The sequence below is a fragment of the Lichenostomus cassidix genome, chromosome 5, assembly GCF_008360975.1.
Source record: "Lichenostomus cassidix isolate B80296 chromosome 5, HeHo_3.0, whole genome shotgun sequence".
NCBI lineage: Eukaryota > Metazoa > Chordata > Aves > Passeriformes > Meliphagidae > Lichenostomus > Lichenostomus cassidix.
The window spans coordinates 12,168,692-12,192,500 of NC_139486.1; the positions used below are offsets into that span (position 1 = coordinate 12,168,692).

The 23,809-nt window shown below is 38.8% G+C and overlaps 1 protein-coding gene across 4 annotated transcripts in view; it reads left to right on the forward strand.

Annotated features, from left to right (window-relative positions):
• SETD3 (SET domain containing 3, actin N3(tau)-histidine methyltransferase) overlaps positions 1–23,809 on the forward strand; it is a 57,909-nt gene that overhangs the window by 27,584 nt on the left and 6,516 nt on the right. For all 4 annotated transcript variants that reach the window (XM_085061414.1, XM_085061415.1, XM_085061416.1 and 1 more), the window contains 3 exons: positions 15,368–15,426; positions 17,246–17,360; positions 21,623–21,697. In XM_085061414.1, coding sequence (XP_084917540.1) covers positions 15,368–15,426; positions 17,246–17,360; positions 21,623–21,697 — 249 coding nt within the window. The remainder of the gene's footprint in view (positions 1–15,367; positions 15,427–17,245; positions 17,361–21,622; positions 21,698–23,809) is intronic.

Sequence of the window (23,809 nt, forward strand, 5' to 3'; positions counted from 1 at the left end):
CCACTGTTGAAATTTTGCAGTTCAGTGGGCTTATGGATTTATGTATTTAGTTGGTTGAGAGAAATGTATTTAGTTGGGTGAGAGAAGTGATTACTGCCCTTTGTTGGAAAATGGGTGAGGCTTCATTTGGAACACTGTACAATTTTGGGCCCACTAGTGCAAAAGACATTGACAAACTTGAAGCATGTTGACAAACTGGAGTGAGATCAGAGGAGGAGCTTTAAGATGTAATTTGCTTCAGCCCTTTATTCATTTGGGAGAATGAGGAAGCTGGATTGGTTTGTTCTGGGGGAAAGGAGGTAAGGGATGATCCAGTCATTGCTTTCATCTTGCTACTGTTAGCCAGTCTTCAGAAGTTTGTTTGTTGGAAGTTTTGCTGCATGACGTGCAGAGATCTACAACCTATGCCTCTATGATTCTTTGAAAAAAATGTGTAGTTTGCACTTAACAAAGTAAAATTGTAATTGTTAATTGACAGAATAAAAGCATCACATATGTTGTATTTCCAATGACTGTGGATTAACTTGTTTTCTGTTCTGTTTAGCATAATTATTTTGATTGCTTTCAAATACAAAGACAAACCCGTCTGGCAGCAGTTAGAGTATAGAGATGGCTTGAGATGGCTTGAGATTGTGTTCTGAAGTAATGATTTAAACCAAGTTTCTAACAGAACTCTGTTATTCTGACTGAGATCTAGTTATAACATTGTAAGTAATGTTGATGTGTTGTTCTCAAGGTACTCCTCAATGTCCAAACATTCAAACCATTTTGTGGCACAATCTGCATAAAAAATGTATGGCTCTATGTACTCAATCTCCCCAAATGTGTGATCTAGAGACGTTTTGTTTCATCGTGGGAGAGGTCAGAGCACACTAGGCAATTCTGTTCTCCTTTAGTGTTACCAGAGCTCCAAAGCTTTTCTATTAACTGTTTTAATTCAACAAAATTTTCATTATTTTGTGTAGCTGTTTGGTGTTTCAAGGACTGATATGTTTCAAACACAGTGTCAGCTTGCAGAGTATAAGGAGCAGAGGGATACATTTTGAAAAATGAAGTTATTGAACATGATGGATGAAAGCCAAATCAGATGCACAAGGAATAGGCTAGAAACAATGGCTTTGAAATCAGAAGGGAACCAAATTCTTCCTTCCAGGTGTCACAATTCAGGAAATAATAGTTCAGCCAACTCTTTTTTCTTGCCATGTGCTATCCTAGGCTGTCAGTCCACACTTGGCCTTCCAACCTTTCACTTTGTTTCTCAAAGTACACTGCCTGAGCAAACAGAGCTTCTAAATTTTGTGTCTTTAGAACATCTCTTTAACCCTAAAAAGGTCTGCTGTTTTTAATGAGTTATTAGCAGAATATTGTGGAACATTACCCAATTCTTTTAGCCTCTCTTCTTGCTCTTGCAGTACTTAATCAGAACTGAATCAGCTGAACTATCACTATGACCAGTTCCATCATGTTCACTGACTAATCCTGCAGTAGTAGTATTATGTGAGAGGTTATGTGACCACAACATTAATTAAAAAAACCTCTGAAATGCAGAATGGTCAGAAAACTAAATCAATTTTTTTGTTGTTCTCCTGACAAATGCTTTTATTGCTTTTCTTGTGTTCTTGTTATATATCTTGTTCTATAGCTGGTGTTTCACATTGTTGAACATGAGCATGAAGGTAGATCAGGTAGGATTCATTTGCTTTATGTACTTTTCCTTTGTAGAATGGGAAGTAATAAAAATTAAATTTTAGGCAGGTTCTGGTTACTTGGTGTCTTACTTCAGCACTGCCATGTAATGACAATTTCAGCTGAATGTTTTTTTATGGCTATTCAGCAAATGTCGCATTAGAAAGTTAAATAAATTCAGTTGGCTTCAGGAATGCCTAGTGTATGTATTGGGTACCTATTATTAATGATTTTGATGAAAAGTTATGAAAAAGTTTTAATTTTTCATTTCTGTTTCTGCTCTCAAAAATAAGAGTTTGTAATTTATGAAATGGTGAAGGAAAAAAGTACATAGAGAAAAAATAGAAGCCTCTTTCTTCCCTAAAACAAAATATCATTTTTCATTATTCATAAAAGCTGAAATTAATTTTAGTATCAGCTTGCATGCACTCATATAATTTTGTGAACAAAATTGACCCACAAAATACTACTGCTAAGGGTAATTCATGAGCAGATGGAAAAGGGAAAGAATGGCGAAAGAAAAATTTGTCATATAAATGAAAAAAGCAAAGCAAACCCACTTATCTATTAAAGGCAGTGTACTCTGCAAGCTTGATGAAATAAGTTTTAGATTTTTGTATAGCATCCTTTCATTCAGTACTACTACTGCTTTGGTAAAAGTGTTTTAATGAAAGCTGTCCTGTGTGACCAGGATTTTGATATTGCTTTCAGTATGCAGACTAATACTTTTTTAAGTACAAATACATTTTTAAGTATATTTTTTATATTTTTTAAAGTACAGATACATTTTTTGTAATACAAAAATCTTAAAACTATTGTTACTTTATTGATGGTTATTCTACTGCAGGAAGTAATGCTACCAGTATCTTGAAATAAAAGAGTTTTTTTGTTATTTGGAGCTACTGAAAAAGGGATTATGTGCAGGCAAAATATTTTAATTGCAGCATTTTTACTCTACAAAATATTTCTAATGGCAGGGGGGAATAAAAGGGTTAACAAGTCATTTATTTAAATGCTTCTTTTTCTTTCCAAATAGTGTTGCAAGACTGCTTTTAAAATAATTTGGCTTCTGATAGATGTGAAGTTTAAACATGGTTTGAGAAGTGCTGCTCTGTTTTATTTCCTTAGCTTCTCCATGAGGGTGACTGCTGCAATTCTAACTCTTGCTCCAAGTGCTTAGTCTGGCTACACATGAAGAATGGGCAGATTTATGAATTTCACAGCTGTTGCAAGCTAAACTGTAGTCTGGCTTGATAAGCAGAAACAGGTGGGATGTTGAGCAGACAAAAATAAACCCTTGAGCATGTTAGCCAGGCTCTATAAACCACACTGACACCTCTCTAAACAGATGTAATTTGATAACTAAAGAATAGTTAAAAGTTCTTACAGATGTCTTTTAAGGGTGCATTTGGCCTCTGCATTGGTATCAAAATACAGGGAATGGTCAAAAGACTGCTTTCATTGCTGTAGACTTGGAGTTTGCAAGATTTTTTTTTTTATAGTTTGTTCCAAAGAGAAATTCTGTAAGCTGCAGGGTTTTCTCTTCTCAGGGGAAGAGAAAGGAAAGTATGCCTTGTGACTTCCTTAACATTTATGAGCATTGCATGCCTGCTGAAGGGTGAACAAAGCCCAAATATTTGTGGCTTACTGTTAAAAAATTTTTGTACACTGAAATGTGGTATAATAGACACAAGAGGGAGCCATATAGTTTACAGACATTCACAGTGAGATTGTATTCCTAAAGAAAATACAACCAAGTTTGAAGCTTTTTAAAAAGAATATGCAGTGGTCTTTCTGTTTGATTTTCAGGTGCATCTGTATGCCTGTTTGTAGTCAGCTACAGAGAAGTTTTGTGAATCAAAACAAGACATGAAGACAAGGAGTGCACTTAGAGAAGGTGGAAGTGCCCAAACTATTTACATTTTGAACACTGTGGGTTTGAAGCAGTGTTGTATCTTTTCCCCAGCTGTAGTAAAGGCTGTTACTACCTGCCTAAATAAAAGACAATTTTATGATAATTTTAATTGACGTTTAAAATTTTTTGAAGTGGTAGGTCTGAAACCAGCAGAGCCCATTAGCTAGCCATAGCTTTTGCCATGGCTGTATGCATTCAGCAGCACTCTGAGTAAGTAGTAAGTCTGTATGTAGCTGCCTCTCATGTGCTGGAAAAAACACCAGTTTTGCAGCACTGTCCAGGATGGCAGTTTGACATTGATTTACACAATATTTTCAGCCTGTAGTCTTTGGACCACTGAGAGACCACTTTTTTTTTTTTTTCTGAAGGACACCAGCAAACTGTCTGTAAAGAAAAAAACAAACAAACAAAACCTGGACCTAAGCCAATATGGGTGACATTGTAGTGGACTTCTGCTATTAGGCTGCCTGATCAGGAGGAAGGAAGGAGTGGACGAGGCCTTCTGCAGACATCTTAAAATAGCCTCACATTTGCAGGGCCTAGTCCTCAAGGGGACTTCACTCCTGTATCTGTTAAAGGAACAGCACAGCAGGGCATAAGCAATCCAGGAGGTTTGTGGAGAGCTTCCTCACCAAGCAATGGAGGAGCCAATGAGGAGAGGTGCTACTTGCATTCATGGACCTCATACTTACAAGTAAGGAAGGGTTTGTTGGGGATGTGAAGGCTGAAGACCGGCTGTAGTCTGTCCACCATGAGGTGGTGGATTTCAGGATCCTGAGAGGAGGAAGCAGAGCAGAAAGCAAGGTCACAATGCTGGACTTCAGGACAGCAGTGTTGGCTGCTTCATGGATCTGCTTGGAAGACTCCTGTGGGATAAGGCTTTGGAGGGAACAAGGACCCAAGAAAGAAAATGTGGTTAGAATTGATAGATCACCTCCTCTAAGTCCAGGAGTCAGTTGTACCCTGAGCTGCATCAAAAGCAGCGAGGTCAGCAGGCTGAGAGAGAGGATTCAATCCCTCTGCTCTGGTGTGACCCCACCTGGAGTACTGCACCCAGCTCTGGGGTCCCAGCACAGGAAGGACATGGATCTGTTGGAGCAATTCCAGAGGATGGTCACAGAAATAAACAGAGGGCTGAAGCTCCTCTCCTGTGAGGAAATGCTGAGAGAGCTGGCCTTGTTCATCCTGGAGAGAAGGCTCCATGGAGGTTTTATAGCAGCCTTTCCATAGTTAAAAGGGGATGAGAAAGATGGGGACCAACTTTTTAGCAGGGCTTGTTGGAAGAGGACACAGGGTAATGGTTTTAAACTAAGAGAGGGTTGTTTTAGACTAGATCTAAGGAAGGCATTTTTTACAGTAAGAGTGGTGTTCCTGCTCATCACAGTGAGGAGCTGGACTAGATGACCCTTAAAGGTCCTTTCCAATGCAAACTCTGACTCTCATTGATGTTTGAGTGGTCATGATGATTAGAAGACATTCCTGAGGACTGGAAGAAAGCAAATGCCACTCCTGTATTCAGGATATAAAGATGACCCAGGGAACTACAAGCCTGTCAGCCTCAGCCTCACTTCAGTTTCTGGGAAGGTGCCATCCAGTGGGACTTTGACAGGCTGGAGAAATGGGCTGCCAGTTGATGTTCAGATAGAAGTGCAAAGTCCTGCACTTGGAGTGAAATAATCCCATTATTATGTTGGGGGACAAGCTGAACATGAGCCAGCAATGTGTCCTTGCAGCAAAAATGGCTAATGGCATCCTGGCTGCATTAGCATTGTTGGCAGCATGTTGAGAGAGGTGATCTTTCTCCTCTGCTCAGCACAGGTGAGGCCACACCAAGTCCTGTATCCAGTGCTGGGCTCTCCATACAAGGGAGATCAATTTAATTCTAAAATTCTTACTGAATGGAGAAAGAAAAGTCACCTATTTAAGTAACATTTTAGCAAGTAAACTTATTTACTTTGATTCAGTTTTGTTTCTTTGCAAAGTTAATGAGCAAATACTTGCTAGTGCTTTCTTTGCCTTCTGTCAAGCTACTCTTACTCAAGAAGGCAGAAGCTGCTCCATGAGTCACACTCTTTACTTTTTTTTTCATACAATCTCTTTGCTAGAAGTTGTTATTTTTTAGGTATTATCTGTAGTCTGGTTTGTATCCAGCGTTCCGCAGGAACACCATCATACAGTTTTCTGACTAGTGTGTATTGACATCTTCACTGTTCGTGAAAGTGTTGTTGTGGTCCCGTTGTGAATACAAGCTTTGTGGTAATCTATCCAAAGATGTTTTGATCTGTTTGTGTGCAGTATTGGACAGAGAACTTAATTTCCTGGAGGCTGTAATCCCTTTTGATCAGATACTAAATTTCATATATTATTCATATAAAATTTGACTAATTGATTTAGCATGAATGAAATTCTAAAATCCAGTCATTAGCTGTTGGGGACTGGAATATCATTTTAGTTAGGATATTTAACACATCAAGTTCTAGATTTCAAAATAATATTATAGCATCTTTAAAATCTGGTATCATATGTGACTCTTCAATATTGGGTGTATTAGGTGAGATTTCACATCTCTAGCATAATTTTTACACTAATTTTTGAAGTTGTGATGATGCTTTCAATATTACTTATGCTGCTCTTACATTATTTTTCTGTGTTGTTTTAATCTGTCCTATTCCAATAAGCATATGATTTTCCAGGTCAGCGTGAAGTAGGATATCTGGTGTCTCTCTGTATTTGGGGTGAAGACACCATCATTTAACTTTTGAGTGCTAAATGATATTTGAGTTGAATGCAGACAAGTATACTGTCTTTTAAAACACCCTATTCAAATATTCAGAAAGTGTTTATTATTTTTAAGTTGGTATAATAGAGAATATTTTAATGGTTCTGAAGAGTTCAACCAATATACAGTCAAAAGCAAATATATTTGAAACAGAATTCAGTTTTGTTTCCCAGGTAGGTCTTTAGGATTCTCAGTGTTCCTCACTGCTTGATTTATACTCATTGGCATGCCAGTCAAATAGCTTTTTTTCAGAAATGATGTCAGCGACACTGTGAAAAATGGGTGGAAGAAAGATGGCACAGTTGTAAACCCTGTAAAATCTTTCCCTTTTGTTTACTTGTCTACTACGCATGTCACCTTAAGGAGAGATTTAAAATTGCATTGAGTGGGCAGTTACAAAGGTAAAAATAGTGTTGCTATTTAATTTGCTTTGTCTGGATTTCTATGACCGAGTTGTTCTTCTTGATCAATAATAAATCAATAGGCAGTTAATAATGAAATATATTTATGCTTTTCTGTGTTTTTCCTCTCTGTGAAGGCCAAAATATTGTATTAATCTGTTTTGCTGGCAGCAAACTGAAGACTGACAGTATGCTTGTACTGCACCACTTAGTGTATCTACTGTAAGGTGCTTTAGACTTTGCAAACATGTGCCAAATTCCTGATTTTTGTGTCACTTCTGGTATAGCCCACCCCCGGCTTTGATGACAGTAACAGCAGATCCTGGGGCTTCATTGGGCCATTCCTGTGGCTGCCCCTCTCCATGGCAGAAGCAGCTCCAGGCTTTGCTGCATTGTGTCTGTCCGAGTCAGGCAGATGAAGAGCTCAAGTCCTTGCGTGGGTGGGAGGTCTGCTGCCTTCTTCCCCCGTTCCTTCCTTGCCTTCCACAGGAACACGGCGACAGCTCTGGGCTTTGAGCCAGCCGGACACAGGAGGAGGTGTTTGGCTGTTCAGGCAGCGTTTGCTCCTCAAACAGCTGTTCCCTATCTCCTCCAAGGAAAAGGTGGCAGGCCATATGGAGGCATCCTGTGGTCCAGATTCAGACGATGGGCACCAGTTGGACCGTGCTGGCCTAGATGGAAATACAGGCACGTCCTACTTGGTGTCTGCTATTTCTTACAGTCAAAATGTTTCAAAGTTGGAGGACAGACAGGATAAAACATATCTTTCATTTTGGATACAGATGTTATCTTTCATCATACAGTCATTGTTAAGCTCTCCTAATCAGCAGGTTTTAATTTATTTTATATTTTGAATGGTTTGGGTTCTGCTATAGTAGCCTAAATGCCTGCTTTCCTCTAGAGGAGCAGAGATGTATTTCAGAGCATATATGCCAGCGCAAAACAAAATTTGTTTCTGCACAGTTTAAACCACATTTGGGAGGAATAATACATTCTCTTGTTAGTAGTATGAGCTTTTAAGGCATTTTTTTGAAGATGGGGTTCTCAACCGTTCTCCTGGTTGAGAATGCAGATAAGCATCTCTTTTTACAGCCAATAGAGTGGAGACAGTTTTTTGTTTGCTTTTCTGTTAGTTGCCTTTATTTTTATTTTTTTAACTGAGCAGCACTTTCTGGGACATTTGAGTCTATCCCCAGAGATGATGTCTGTGTCTTTTGTGGAAGTGAGTGCCTCAGCAGACATCAGGAGATCATCATGCACTTACAAGTATACTTTCTCATATAAAGTTTGTACTTATTGTGCAGATTTAATATTTTTCCTGATATAACAGCAGTTACAAATGTTCCATAAATTTAAAATATTATAACAAGCTGATGTTTCTTAGAGTGGAATACTCAAAGGATGTATTCTTTAAGCACTGCAAAATTATACAGGGTACTTATCTTTGTTAAAATTAGTAATTTAACTAAATTACAAAGTGGATTATCCTCTTCAGTCAGACCCAATGCTAATACTCCACACAGTAGGACATTGATATGTTGCTAAGTAAACCAAAGTTTATTTCCTTGTACTATTGTTTGAATGCAAGTTGAAGAGGAAATTATAAGTTTTTAGTTTTGGAGTGTGTGCCACTGTAGCCCCAGTACCTTTAGTTCCAGGACTTAGCATGGCCTGTGGAAGGTCATGAGGTGATCATGATCCAGGCTTCTACCTAAGTGGCTCCTGGTATGATTTATTGGGAAACTTGAGTAGTTGATTCACAGGTAACAAAACTTTGGTTGCATAATATTAATGCTTGTTAGCAAACTCTTTGGTTGAGGAGTGGTTGTGAATAGGAAGTACTGCTGCTGTCCTTTCAAAGCAGTTCACTTCAGGCTTTCCATCATGGCATTTTGTTTGTGGCTTGTGATTCATCTAATAGTGGAGATCACTAATAGTAGAGTTGTGGTATGAATTTGTGCATGAACGTAGTGCCTGTGTGTTGCACTAAACACAATCACAGAGTATCCAGAGTTGGAAGAGAACCACAAGGATCATCAAAGTCCAGCTCCTGAAATTAACCAAGTAAACTGAAATGGAAAATGCTCAAGGTAAACTTTGTACCTCAGGAAGAGTCTACAGAGTAAATGATGTGTCATGGTGTGCAGACATAGACCCTTGCAAGAAAGCTGGGGTTTGTAGCTATCTTACTGTACCTGTGTGAATGAAACACTGCAGACTGAACCTATAAATCTAAGGCTCAGCATGAACAATAAACTAATATTTCACCAGGAGATTTACCACAGGAGATAATGGAGCTCATGTGTCTTTCTGTTCTGTGCATGGCTTCAGGAGGGACTTGGGAGGCTGTCTCATTGCAAAACACATCTAATCTCAGCCCAGCTTCTCCCACTTCAGCCCTTAATGGGGCTGCAGTCAGCTCTAAGTGATTTTGTGAAAAGACAACAAAAGGTATAGAAAACTTGGTCGCTTATTTAAATGCCATATATCTGAGTGTCTTCTGTTTTGGGAAAGATCAGTATTTCAGAATTGTGTATGTATACATACAGATATACAGAATAAGTAGTACTCTGAAATGGAGTAATCAAGAAGTGGCTGTTAAGTCCATTTGCTGCCCTCCTTGGTTTACAAAGGAAATGGCACAGGATTGGAGGCAGGGTACTCAGTTGCAGTCTGTTCAGAGTTGTGTCTGTGTACTCTGTCTACCAAACAATAATGTCCATGTTGCGTGTGAAGGGGGTTGTCAGTCCTTCATACCCTTGAGTTAATAGTTAATGGTTAGAGTTGTCTGTTGTGCCACTGCTGTATCATTAACAAAGAACAATTTTTGCAGGTAGAAGGTACAGAAAAAGGGACTGTGCAGTTAAATTCCATTGCACCAGAAGGAGTCATTCCACTTTGCTTCCGCTGCATGAATCCCCTAATAGTCTGGAACAGTGCTTTCTTGTGTATATTGGCAGAAAGTAAATAAAAATTGCTGACATAAAGAATTAAGCAAGAATATTATTTAGATTTAATAAGTTTCAATCCTGTGGTACTTTTTTTTTAACATTAAGATTCATTCTATTAGGTTTTTCAAAGTAGAATTAGATTTTTTCTTTTAGAAAATCATATAACAGCACAAGTTTGTGAATGTTATTCCTAGCACTTCATGAATTGGGCTGTTTGAAAATTCCAGAGCATGCCTCTGTAGTTATAAACTGTTGTTACAAAGTAAAATAATCTTTGGCTTTATTTCCTGTCCTGTACAGTGAACTGGCTTCCCTCATTAGGTTAGGCATCACATGTCCAATGGAAAAAGTGAATTCTTGTTTCCCTATAGATCACTAGGATCCTCCATTCTGAATTCTTTATTTTACTTAGCTTTAGGGCAGTTAAAGCCTCAGCAGCTCCACAGAGAGGAGTTTCTCTTCAAGGCTGCTGCTTCAAAGGATTTCCAGAGCTGGGAAAGGGACAGTAACCAGCAAATGCTGACAGATCTTCCTGCTTCTGGCCCCGAATGTGTGTGTGTTTGTGTTTTTGTACACCTACACATTGGCCTGAAACCATCGAGTAGCATCCACTAAGGCTTATAACGAAATCTCCCCATGTTAATGAGTACATTGGAAAGAGGGAAGAATCTGCAAAGAAGAGGAGGAAAAAATTGTTTGGTCAAAAGCAACTAACCCTTGGGGTTTATGTTCAAAGGAATGAAAGTTAACAAGGTGGAAGCTTAAAGTGGTTTTGGCTTTAACTGTTTCAAGCACCCTTAGTGTTTTGGGGGCTATGAGGAGAGTGGAGTGGTGGCCTCAGTATAATCTTAACACCAGGTACAATGGTTTCCTGGGATAGAAGTGGAGCTGTCTCCTCTTCAATGGGGATACAAGAGGTTTCTGAAAATATTGAAATGTGATTTAGTGATATTGATGCACTGATTGCCCACAGCTTTGCCTTGGACTTGGGAATACTTGAAATAGTCTTCACAGAAGTCCAACCATCTCTCTGTCTACAAACTCAGGAAACCAACTAAAACAAGGATTTTTTTTTAAAAAGGGTTTTTTAGCTATGTATTACAGTGGAGTAGTAGATGAGTCCAATGATCAGTTTATCTCAGCTGAGAAGTGGTGTCTTTTTAAAAAAATCTTATCTTTGATCTCATTTAGTGATTAAAATAATTTTTTTCTTACTTGGATTATACAAGGGTTAATAGCACAAAGGAATATACTGGTCAATACTACTTCACATAAAAATACATCAGCTCTTTTCAAGGAATCTAGTAGTATAGATGTGAACGCAAATTTAACACTGTGTAAACTCTAATTTTTACTTCTACTCAGACATTTTATTGTGTGTTACCATAATTGGACTTGTTCTTTGCATCACTTGGTAAACAAGCAAATATTAAACCAATTTTAATGGAAATTCCCCATCAATATTATGAGCACTGATAAATGAGCTTTAGCATTTTGTGACTGAATAGGGAAAAGGGTTCCTGTTTCCAGAAGTCTGGCCACTCTGACAGGAGGTGAATGCCCCTAGGCTGGAAAGCAGAAGTGAAGGTTCTGATGGCTTCTTAGCTGGAAGGGCATCCCCCTTTTCTGCACTGCTGCCTTCATGCCATTCAAATGAAATAAGCCCTCAAAAGTGGGAGTCCTTTAGCATCTACTTTCTGGGACTTGAGAATCATTATCTTGTGATGTCTGTCCAAAAGTGTGATGAAGAAATTAATAACACAGAGGCCCCTGTGGTGCATCAGGAGTGTTGCTTATTTGTGAGACATTAAACATGAGACATGAACCCCTGGATATTACTGCTTCACAGAAAGAGAAAAAATGTTTATAAGTGTCCTTTCCTTTTTTTTTCTTTTTTTTTTTTTCTCTTCTCCCCCCCTCCCCCCCTTTCTCTGATTGCCATACTGAGTAACTGGCTTCTAGTCTGATAGTGTTTTAGGTGACTAGAATAACAGTCTGTCTCTTTCCACAGTGGCTGCAGACAATCTGGCAGCAATCACTGTTACTTTTTAATATTTCTGGTTATTTTGAGATATCCTCCAAATGTCTCAAAGAAGGCTTGGAACACTGAAGGGGGAAAAGCATTTTTTTATTCCTTTTTTTTTTTTAGGAATAGCAGCATCAGGAGGAAAATGAAATTCAGCATGCCACTATTTGTTTTTGCAGTGGTCATCACCCTGATTGCCAGCTCTGACAATATTTTCACAGAAAGGGTAACGAAATAGATGGTATTTGTTCTTTATAATAACTCAGTAGAATGTCAAGACCTGCATCTAAATGAATATATTCACATTTTCATGTTCCCATTTTTTATTTAAAGCTTCCCCTCCCAACTTTCTGAAACTACTTCATACAGACTTGGTAAGTTAAAATTAGGGTTCATGTAGTGGATAATGTCACATTTGAAAGCTAATCTGTAGAGACCTAGCTGCGTGAACCTGTAAAAGCTAGATCTGATTTTTTTACGTATTAAGTGTTTGTTTAGTTTAAATATGTCTGTATCTTTTTTGAGCAGTCTGAGAAATTTGCATGCTATGCAGCAGTCATCTTCTATACTTTATTAAATATCTGTCAATTATAAATATCAAGGTTTTACATTAATGTCAAGATAGTACATCAAAAATTCATGGAATATGTGACTTTTTTCAAGGGTATTTAATACTTAATGCATTTGTGTCATTTTTCTTTCTAGATATATTGACAGGTTTTATTAAGTGTTTGTTAGGGAGATTTCATTTTTACCAAGGGACTATAAAGAGAGGCTGCATACTAAATCAATTTTTTAATCAGAATATTGTTCTTTTTTGTGTGTCTTCAGATTCTTGTAATCTATAGGGTTTTTAAGTTACATAGTAAAATAGACCATGTCAGAAATCTAACATGATCAAGTATGCTGACGTATCTTAACTTTAAAAGAGCTACTAGAACACTGTACCATGGAATGTTATAAATATGGTAATTACATACGCTGGGATTTTATTCTGCCCTGTGTCATTTAAGACTGTATATGTTGTCCTTTACTGTAATTTACCAGTGGTTTTATGCGAATTATGTGTGGATGGTGTCCACATAGGGCAACCCCGAAGTTTCACAGGTTTGCAGACGGGGAGGGTGACAGAGCATTTGGTGGCACCCAGGATCTTTGCCCCTTGGGTTGGGTGTTCAGCTTGGCTGTTACAGGGTGACTGCTTGTGTGAAGTGAATAATTGATCTCCCTGCAATCTGCTGATCTAATACAACCTTCTCACAGAGAGGACAATGGCAACATGTATGTGTCTTGCATCCTGTGATGATTTGCTCCAAGTTCGGGTTGAGGCTGTCGGCTGGTTGCTCCGGAATGGAGTGTGGCTGAGCTGGGCACAGGGGCTACAGCTGTCCCTTTTTGGCTGTTGAGCCCCCACGGTGTCTGTGATGCCTTTTTACTTGTAGTGCATTGTGACCGTAGTCATTATTACCCTTGGGAAAACAGCACGTTCCGCTAAAAGCCGTTTGGGGGTCAGGAGGAAAGCACAGGAGAATAGAGGGGACAGAGAGAGGTGTTTGCCCTCCCGAGGTCTTTCTGCGATGAACAGGCCGGTACGCCTTCGGCTGCTCGCTTACAGTGCAGGCACGCTGTCCAGCAAGAGGCGCTCGGTTCGGTGTCCCTGCCCCGCAGGCCGGGCAGGAGCGGAGCGGAGCGGCTCGGCTCGGCTCGGCCCGAGCAGTGCGGAGCAGTGCGCGGCGGCGCCGGCAGGGGGCAGTGGCGGCCCGCGCGGCCCGCGGTGTGAGGGCTCGGCCGGGGCGCGGCGGGGCTGCAGCGGGCTAGCGCCGGGGACAGGCATGGGCCGCGGGGAGGCAGCCACAGCCATCGGGGGCTAAACGGGAAATGTCCGTACACCTGAGGCACAGGGACACCCGGCTTCTCACACCCATCGCCACGGTCGTGCTGTAAAGGGAAACTGAGGGGCTGATACTCGCAGTGTTGGTGGTGTCTTTCCCTGCTTAATTTATCAAGCTGCCGCAAAACAGATTAATAACGCTAGCAATAAGAGTTGAAATTAGATTGTCATGAATGAAAACTACAGTGTGTTTTTTGTTTGTAAGAATTATTTCCAGCTGAAGGCTGAGTTTCTGCGTTCCTTTCGGGTCTGCTCTGTCGTGCAGCGAAGGTGCCTCCTGACATGGTTTGGGTCTCAGCCCTGGTTTGTGCTCAGTGTTTGTGTGAGAAAAAACAACTATACGGCGTGTTGCTACAATTAAACTCGAAGGGATTTGTTATACAATGACCGTGTCGTCGATGTGAGTGAAAATCATATGGAAACGTAGGGTGCTGTAAAAAGAAAAAAAAATTAGAAAGTGAGGGGAGCCGCTGGAATTGTTAACTTCAGCGGTGTTGCGGAGAAAGCCCATCGGAAGGGTTAACGGAGGGCTGAGAGAGAGCAGCCACCTGGGACCTCACACCCAATTGGCAGTCTTTTGTAATATATAATTTGCCTAAAATTGCGCGCTGAGCACAAGCTTTTGTTTTCTAATTGATTTACGGTTTGAGCCACTTTTACCTCATCCCCTACTGTCCTGCACACAGTGCCAGCAAGTACATTACAGTGAGAAATGATAAATTACCACGCACTTGTGATGCTAATGCATCAAGAGTAAAAAACTGCGTACTACATGGAGCTTCATGCATTAAGAGCGTCGCAAAGATAGAGCTATGCAAAAAAATCATTTGTATCTTCTGAAATAACCATTTGATCATTTGCTTTAATTCGTCTCAGAGACCTAATTGAACCTGGAGATTAAAATTTATGCTACTATGGCTTTCCATTTGTGAATTGGAACAAAGTTCTAAAGAAAATGTGTGAATGTAGGCTTAAAACTACCTGTATTTTCGAGACTTTAAATAAGTTAATTAGTCAGAAAAATAAAAGGTATCAGAGCTTCTTAAAGCCTTTAGAAATTAAATGTTTGCTTGTTAATGGGAACTGCCGTATGCATTCTCAAATGACACAGCTCTACTTTTAGACAGAAGTGTGTGTAGATGGGTTAATGTCGATACTGTCTAATCAGTGTTTGTCACCAAAGCTATTTAAATATTTTAATCTCTTTTTGTTTCAGAGGTGTAGTGCAACTTTTACTGAATAACACTGTTACAGGTGTCAAGGAAGAACTGAAAATCTTGTATAATATCTCTTGCACTTGTGAAATACTGTAGTGATATCCCAGAGGAGAGGAAAATGTGCAAGTTGGTGAAAGCTAATGTACGCTTATTGTGTGATTTCTTTCCCCTACTGTGCATCGAGGGCTGGATTGTGTTTTACCTTCACATGTTCAGTCCACCTTAAATTTTTTTTTATTTTTGTACAATGTCTGTGGGTTCCAGTCTTGAAATATGAAGAAACAGATTTATGGCGGCTGCTGGGCACAACAAATTAAGTTGACAGTGATGTATGAGAGCATAATAGCATGATGATCCCTCTGTAGCGCGGCTGGACGCCTCCTGCTTCATTTGGCTCTTGTTAGGATCTGTTAGGCAGCTAAATAATGAAATTCTGCTGACTGATTTCTGATTTCTCTTTTCTTCCTCTTTTCACCTTTTTATGCAACTTACATTTTGCAGACCCATCCTAATGCCAGCAAACTGCCCTTAAAGGATTCTTTCACTTATGACGACTACAGGTTGGTCTGTCTTTTAATTATTGTTTTTCTTTGTTTCTTTTCTTTTTTTTTACTATGGTAAACTATAGGGCCCTGGAAATTCTTGATTGGTGGGAAAGCCCTATTGTTACTGAGATGTTAATTGTAGGATTTGATACTAATACACTTGCTTAGTGAAGAAGAAAGTGAAATATATATGCGGATTTTAATTGTTACAAAGGAATAGTCATTATAAACAGTTAATTTAGTCAACTGGCACACATAGTCTGAGATTACTAAGGTAATTCCTAGTTTCTTAAGAAAATAATTTAGTTGATGTGGCAGGAGTTTTAGGGTTTGGGGAAATTTAGTTTCTTTTTTTTTCCATAAAAGGCTCTACCAGCACATGCTAGTAAAATTTAATATCTAAAACTGCTGCTGTTGAACAGGAGAGCTGGATAGCAGAAGTTGTACACATGAAGCATGAGTGTCAATTGGAGGTGCTATAAGTAGTGACAGAATTAAGATAAAAAGAATAATAATTAAGATAATGAGAGCTTTAATTCTGTTAAATTATTAAAACAGCATCAATAAAAGGCATTCATGAGGGATTTTTTAGCCTAGTTGTACTTGTGGGTAAGTCTATGAAAGTGTGATTTCCAAACCATGCCTCCTTCACTTAAAGGGTCACTGAGGAACACACCAACTTACATGTGAAGTGGTCTAAAATTTTACAGATAAATTACAACAGTTAACAAGAAGCATATAACATGAGACAGTGTTTGCATATCAAAATTGTACACAATTTTAATTTTATTTTTAGACATTAAGTGGATTTCAGTTTACCACTGTCTCTCTTAGCAATCGAGGCCTTCTGAAGAAATCCTTCAGAAAGTCTAATTCTGTATATTAAATGTATGTTAGTAGTGGAGTCTGTGAGCATTGAAATTATTTTGATCTGCTCCTGGCGGCATCTTTTTTCCCATCAATAACCCAAACAGCACATAAATGTATTAAAGCCAGAACATAGTGAAACTAAGATTTTTTCTTCCGCTGGCATTTAATATTAATTTTGTCAGGTATGAAATTCTAGAAAATACTGAAATTCTAAGCTTTTCTAAAGATTTTTATGTTTGAGAAGGTAGCTTGCATTTAGTTTACTGAACCTTACTTAGAAGGGTTTTGAGTGATGTCCATGTGCAAAAGAGCTCTCTTCATGGTTTTTACGTGGATATCTGTTTGCAATATTGTGACTTTTTTTCCCCTCTCAATTTTATTAAGCAGAAAATTTAGCAATACTGGCCTAAGCCAAAAGCTTGCAAACTGAAGAGAAACACTTAAAAAAGATCATGCATGTGTCAAGTGGTTGCACTGGTTTCCAGTTCATGCAGTATATCAGCTTTTCAGAGAGTGAGGGGGAAAATATGTCTCTTACAAGAGTTTGCACGTAGATGAGAGCTCCTGCTGCAGAGCATCAAAACCTGCAGGAGCAAGTGACCCTGGGTTTGGGGTGTGTAGTGTGAGATATGTATGCAGTGAAGGGCTGGGGAAGCAGAAGGTGACATGGAAGTGGATCCTGGTTGAGGAATGGAGCCAATGGAAGGTGCAAAGATTCTCTTGCAAAGAGAGGAGGGATTGCAGTCTTGGTTTGGGATTTGTTCTGTGTGCATGTCTTGGAAACCTGGGAGCTGCTGCTTCTCCTGCAAGTGATGTTGCCTCCTACTGTTCCTATAGTCAGTGTGGTCTTTAGGGAAACTTAAGTTTGGAAACTCCCAGTCTAAATTATTGCTTCAGGTGGGACTGTGGCCAATCATATTTAATGTTTCGAACCTTGACCATCCCGTGTTTTTAACTTTTGCAGATGGGCCGTTTCCTCTGTTATGACACGGCAGAACCAGATTCCAACAGAAGATGGTTCCAGAGTTACACTGGCTCTGATACCTTTATGGGACATGTGTAATCATACTAATGGACTGGTAAGGATTTCTTCAGTGTTGCTGAAAGACTTTAGGGCTTAAGTATTAAGCTTTTCAACTGCCATAGAACAGTTTAGTAACACTTTCCGTTATGCTTCTTAACACAGGTATGTTATCTTCCCATGAGACCCTAAAAAACTAATATCTGAAAGAAAGGTTTGTCAGTTTCTCAAATATCTTATGATAGCTTTTCTGGGAGAGCTTTCTTCATCTAGAGAAAACTTTACAAGTGATTGGATACTTGTGTAAAGTTATGTCTTATGTGCATATAATGTACTTCTAAAAGTTTTAATTTACATGATACATTTTGTCCAGACAAGCCTGAATAGTCTCCTGACGTGGAGCTTTGTTTCTGGTGGGCTGAAAAAGATGCACAGTACTGGACAGATTTGTTGTGAGAACAGAAACAGGCACTGATGGAGGTTGCCTCTTGTAGCTACCACTAGGGAAAGTGGTTAGAGATTTGCAACTAAGAAATACTGCCTGCTCTCCAAACTGTGCCCAAAGAGCCTTGTTATAGAGACAGCAACAGCAAGAACAAAGCCTAGTTCAACAAAAACAGTACATCTGTTACTACATCAAAGAAACAAAATGCAAAAATACTACTTTAGGGCATATTAAACATTTAAAAGGTGACATATGTATATAGAAAGTCAGACCTGCTGACATTTTGGCTTACGTGCGCTAGTTCAGGGGGATGATTCCTGATTTCATTAACAGGCTAGTTAATGCTGAGGTGAGGAAATGGAAACCCAGAGAGGCTGGTTTATTGATGTTATTTAGTCATGCTCATGCACGCTTCAAAAGTCATACCCCCTGCTTGTGTTTCCAGTAGATAATATTACTTACTGTAAGCACTGGATATGACCATAGTATTCAACTGATCTGGTTCTTTTCTGAGAGCGTTGACCTGAGTGTTAAGACAGCGGTATGTGTTAGTGCTGTTGGTATAAAAAAAGTCTGTTTTAAATGAACAAACTGTAAAGCAAGTTGTTTTTCACTTGACATTTAGCTAATTTAGTGTCACTATGACTGTATCAACTACAGCACAGGAGGCTAGGCTACGAAGTTGCAAGTGTTTGGGGTTTATTATTTATTTATTTTTCCTTATGTCAAGGTGATTACATGTTGTTCTTTAACAGTGATTCTTGCCTTTGCTTATTTGTTACGCAATCTCACAGCTCTGATTTAGCAATAAAGTTCATATGAGAGAGACTCTTCAGTATAAAGAAAATTGCTCAAAATTCAGAAATGTGTATTTTTGTAATGTAAGTTATAGCTGCAAGCATCAGTACTTCCTGTACCCTTTTCCTGCTGGGCATCTCTTTCAGATGCTTTTGCAGAGACTTGTCTGTATTCATTAGACAGCTCTTAATGAATGCCTTCAAAGTTGGGATTAGACTAAAGAGGAAGAGAATCAAGGTTCTGTGAGGGAAAAATTAAGTAGCATATATTAAAAGAGCAGCTATTTATGTTGTTTTACTCATTCAAACTTCTATTTAAATTGATAAAGTAATTTTTATTTTTATTATGCTGTTTAACAATGGGTTTGATATGGAGCCAGCCTCTGGAGCCAAACCTGCTAATGCAGTAGTATATCAGGATTGGAAACATTTTTTAATGCTGAAGGATATCCTAAAGGGCAAAGGGGGTTTTGCTGAACTGAACAATTTTGTATATATGTAAAGATTTCAGTCATTTATTTCATATTTCTACAGAAGACAGTTTACATGGATATAAATTCAGGAAGGATAGAAAACTGTAATATTGGTAATGGGCTAAGAAAAGCTACTTAAACCTATTTCTGTTGTGTGCTAGTTGCCTTGTACTATTAGAAATGGGGGGGAGTGCTAAGATAACTGTAAGATGCCTGTATTGTAGTTTATATTATTGTAGAGTCAGATGAGGGTGGGCTCTGCTGTAATCATAGCGCAATCCCTTTAAAATACATGAAGGGAGTTGTTATTCATTGCAGGAAGGTAAGAAACAAAAGATGGCATTGAATGCACCCCTGTCTAGTTTATTCCAAATGTAGTGCTGAAATACTTCTCAAGTCAATCAGCTACCATATATATCCCTGTTCTTGCATTATTCCACAGGGCCCCTTTTCATCAGCTAGATAATAAAATGCTCTTTGGATTTTAACTGGAGCTAGGTCCATCCAGCATTTTCTTGCTTCTGACACCATTAATTAGATCAACCTGCCTCTAAGAACTATTTCAAAATGGTTGTCTTCATGCATTTCTCATTGTTATTCTTTAGTGGGATTGTATTTTGACAGTCAGAGGTTGATTACCAGTTCTGACAGAGCTTTGAATAAGCTACATTCTGCCTGTTGGGCTGGGTCCATCCTTAATCACTGACCAAGCAGACTATTGCATGCTTTATACACAACTTGAAATTCATGTATCAGGCTGCTTCAGAAATAAAACTGAAGGGATGCAATTTGTCAGCTATCATGTGGGAAGAGAAGTAAACACCCTGTTAATTCTCTTACGTGACTGCTCTTAAAAGAAAGAGGAAATAGGAGTCTAGCACTCCATTTTCTTTATAGAAACGTCTTTCAGAAGTGCTGCTGGGTTTTGTGTGTTTTTTTGGTTTTGGGTTTTTGGTTTGTTGTTATGTTGGTTTTTTTTAAAGCAAAAATAAAAATTTAGAAGACAGATCAGTACTTCAATGAGGCATGCTTAAACTGACTGAATCCTCCTCTTAAAATACTGGAATTTCCCCAGTCTGTGAAAGTCTCCTGTTCCTCCAGCATTTCAAGGAATTGGAGTGGATTTTTCACATCCAGAACTATTTCCTTGAGTTTGCACACTAAGAAAATGTCAGGACAGGTCAAGAGGTCATCCTTTTTTGGATGAAAGGTACAGTTTTGCAGAAGATGACTGTATTTGAACTAGAAAGGTACATTTGTCATCGTCTATCACTTGTAACCTGCAATTCGGGGTTCAATAACTTTCTAAACCCAGCTTAGATCTTAATTCAAATTGTGTAGTCCAAATTAGAAACTACACAGGAATTTCTGCATTCAAGTACTGCAGCCTGTGTTTCTCAATAGGCTGTATTTCATGATTCTCACGTTCTCTTCTGATCTCCACATACCACAAACCCATTAACAGTCCTGCAGTGGTGGCATCTGCATGTGAAGGGTTCTGCAAGTGTCCGCAGGGCCAGGCTGCCCGTGCTTGGGGCTGACATTTTGGATTTGCTCCATTTGAAAGCACTGTTCTGGCTGACAACTGCACATTTGATGATGCAAGCAGTGCAAAACTATTAATGTGTAAGCCATCAACCAAGCTTTTGAAATAATCTGAGTTCTGTCTTTGGACAAGCTGCATCCAGGATGGGAATCAGGGTATACTGCAACTCACGTCAGTCAGCTTGCAAAAATGTATGTTTTCATTTTCAAAGGTTGAGAGAGAATCTTTGGCTCCTTCTAGGCTTTTTTTCCCCATGCCCAGAACGTGTTTTTCCCTAAGTTACCTCAGACTACCTACCATAAAAGTTGCTTTCTGATTTTTCAGCAGCTTATATTCCATCATGTGGCTGCATCTTTGGTAATGCTGTTCAAGAACATGCTGTTTGTCACTATAAAAATATTATATTTTTAGCACAGCTTTACTTGTTAGGGTGACCCCTTTACAGTTTAGTAATTGTTTTGGTGGAAGTACAGGTTTGTCAAGAGAGTTTATCCTCTTCCATTGCCCGCTACCATCACAAAAATCCTTTTAGCATTTTAAGAGTATTACTTAACTTTTAGATAAAGGGATTATTTTCAAGTAAATTATAATTCTCTGAAGATTGTATCCCCTAAAGATCCACAGTTATCTAATCCTTTTTCATTGAGAGATCAAAAATGTGTTGGCAGTTGAAGGATAAAGCAGAGCATATAGAGCTGTCAGTGCCTTGCTCCCTTGGGCCTCATGGGAGTGACTGAAAGCTCCAGAACTTTATAACAAGCTGCCGGCTTTAGCATGGCACTTTGTCTGTGCTCTATGGAGGGTACTTTCCTCAGAGCCTTCTGTTCACTTCAGGTAGGTTATTTCCTCCATTAGATTTCTTTAATGCAGAGATTTTTTTAAAAAAGAGATTGCTCAGGAGTCATAAAGCAATCACTATCAGCTATATTCTGTTGTGCAGAGAAAGAAACGTATACAATTCCTATTGTTAATATTTATTTCCAGTAGGAAAATTTGTCCATGGTGGGAGAGAGAAATATAAAATGCTAACAGTGGTTTTGTCACTCTTTTCTTGGGTAGATCACTACAGGCTACAATTTAGAAGATGACCGGTGTGAATGTGTAGCACTTCAAGATTTCAAGGCTGGAGAACAGGTAGTGTGAAGTTTTCTACATAATCATTCTTTCATTAAGTCCTGTGGACCTGGTGAATCCAAAATCTTGGCGACTCCCTACAAAATTTTAATTACAGAATGGTGTGGATTAAGCCCTGGTACATTTTAATTTTATTATGCTAAGCTAATTTTGTGTGAAAATGCCACCAAACTAAATACATGTACATTTTTCAGAATATTTTCTATCACTCAGTAGGCCCCAGCTGGGGTTTTATTCCTCATATTTTAGAGAACTAGTTGAAATATTTAATCATTGGTAAGAGTACGTACACAAACACCAAGTTTGGTCTTCTGGAGGAGCTTTGTAAGAGGCCATGTACAAAGGACCAAAGATAGATATTTTTTAGATTTGGAGCAGCACTTTTTCTGCAATAGAGGATTGTAGAGTCTGTCTTAATGGTGTTCGTTGGCTTATGTTTCTTGTTAGTCTTCATTCCTTTAAAGGAGGTGAAATGCAGTACAGTTGCCAATCATTTTAACCTATGCTGTTGTCATTGCAATGCTTAGTGGAAATGAGAAAGGGCCTAAAAACATCCTCCCTCCCTTTCACACAGGCATACATGCATTTACCTCTTCATCCTGAGACAGAGGGGAGAGCCTTGCAAAGATGCATGGAACAGTTCAGAATCCAGTATTTTGATCAGAACTGCTAAAAACCAAAACTGAGTGTCTGAACTAGTGATGCATTGAAGACAGTGGTTCCAGGAGTGTAGGAATCCCCTGTGCTGTGTCAGCAGTCAGCCTAAACCCTCAAGTGGAGTAGCACTCTTTTTTTGACTACTGCTTGTGCAAGTGCAGTCAGCATGGCCAGACAAAAGCTTTGTCTGTGAAACGTCCTGAAATGTTTTGTAACTCAGCCTCTGAGTTATTACTTTTACTGTATTATTTTCCCAGTCTTAGAATTTATTATAGTATTTTAATTTTTTTTTTATGTATTGTTACCTTTTTTTAGCAAGGAAGTGTCTGGAATTTTTTCTTTTTAAATACATATTTCCAGAAGTGTATTTATCCTCATTGCTATGCTGGGGTTTACAGTGATTGCATATTTTTGCTCTCAGAATTTGTTACGGTAGTCAAATATTTTCTGTTTTTTCCAACAGTGGTGTGATGAGTTAAAAGGGGTCCACAGTTTTTCCAGAAGTGATCCAATTTATAATTTTCTACAGCTGGCAATGGATGTGTCATATAGCTGTTCTGGCTGCTCTCTCCATTTCAATTATAGAGGGTTCCTATATTTCAATTTTATTTTAGTAGTTTCACTTTGTCTACTATTTATCAGGGTTTTTTAAAATTTCTATGCAAACTTTAACTGTTAGTGACATCTTTAAAGCACTGTAATTATATAATGCTTCAGTCCTTTAATATACCATGCAGATGTTATTTCTTACAGTTTCAGCCGGAAGAGTGCATGATCCATGCTTTTACTACTAAAAACTGTGAGGCAGCAGAAGTCCAGAGTCTGTCAAACACTGGCCTGAAATAAAGCAATTCTCATTCTGTTTAATTGGATTTTTGTAAAACAGTCCTGGGGTGTAAGAGCATACTGTGTAATCTATAAATGATATGTGACTTTTAGTTTAATATGAGATGTATCACAGTAGTTTTAAAAGCTGAGAGGGTGAGCAAATCTCTCCTTACTGACTGCCTTAATATACCTAGGCAGGTCACGTGTTTGTCATATGAGTGTGTTACAGTGTAATGTTTGCTATAATTCAATATCATACTTAAGCATTTAATGCTTAGGATAAATAGTTCTAATATAAATTGAAAACAGAGAAAGTAAATGGCATCACTGCTGTTACCTGAGCCCTTTTAGAGAGCACTGTGTCTTTCTCTGTCAGCTAGAGAGCAATGGAAGCTTGCAGGCATCCTGAGCACTGCTGTACCCTGAGATTCTGAAGGGAATTCTGTAACTGCTGGAACTTTTTTTCTCATTGACAATTCTGTTATCAAACACAAATGGGAAAATATCCTCTTGATGTGGGAGAATACAATTGCTACTCTGACCTCTAGTCCCATGAATTTCATACAGCCTAGCCCTTAGTTAAATACATTCTGCAGGTTATATTTAGGAACTTCTTTTTAAATGTGA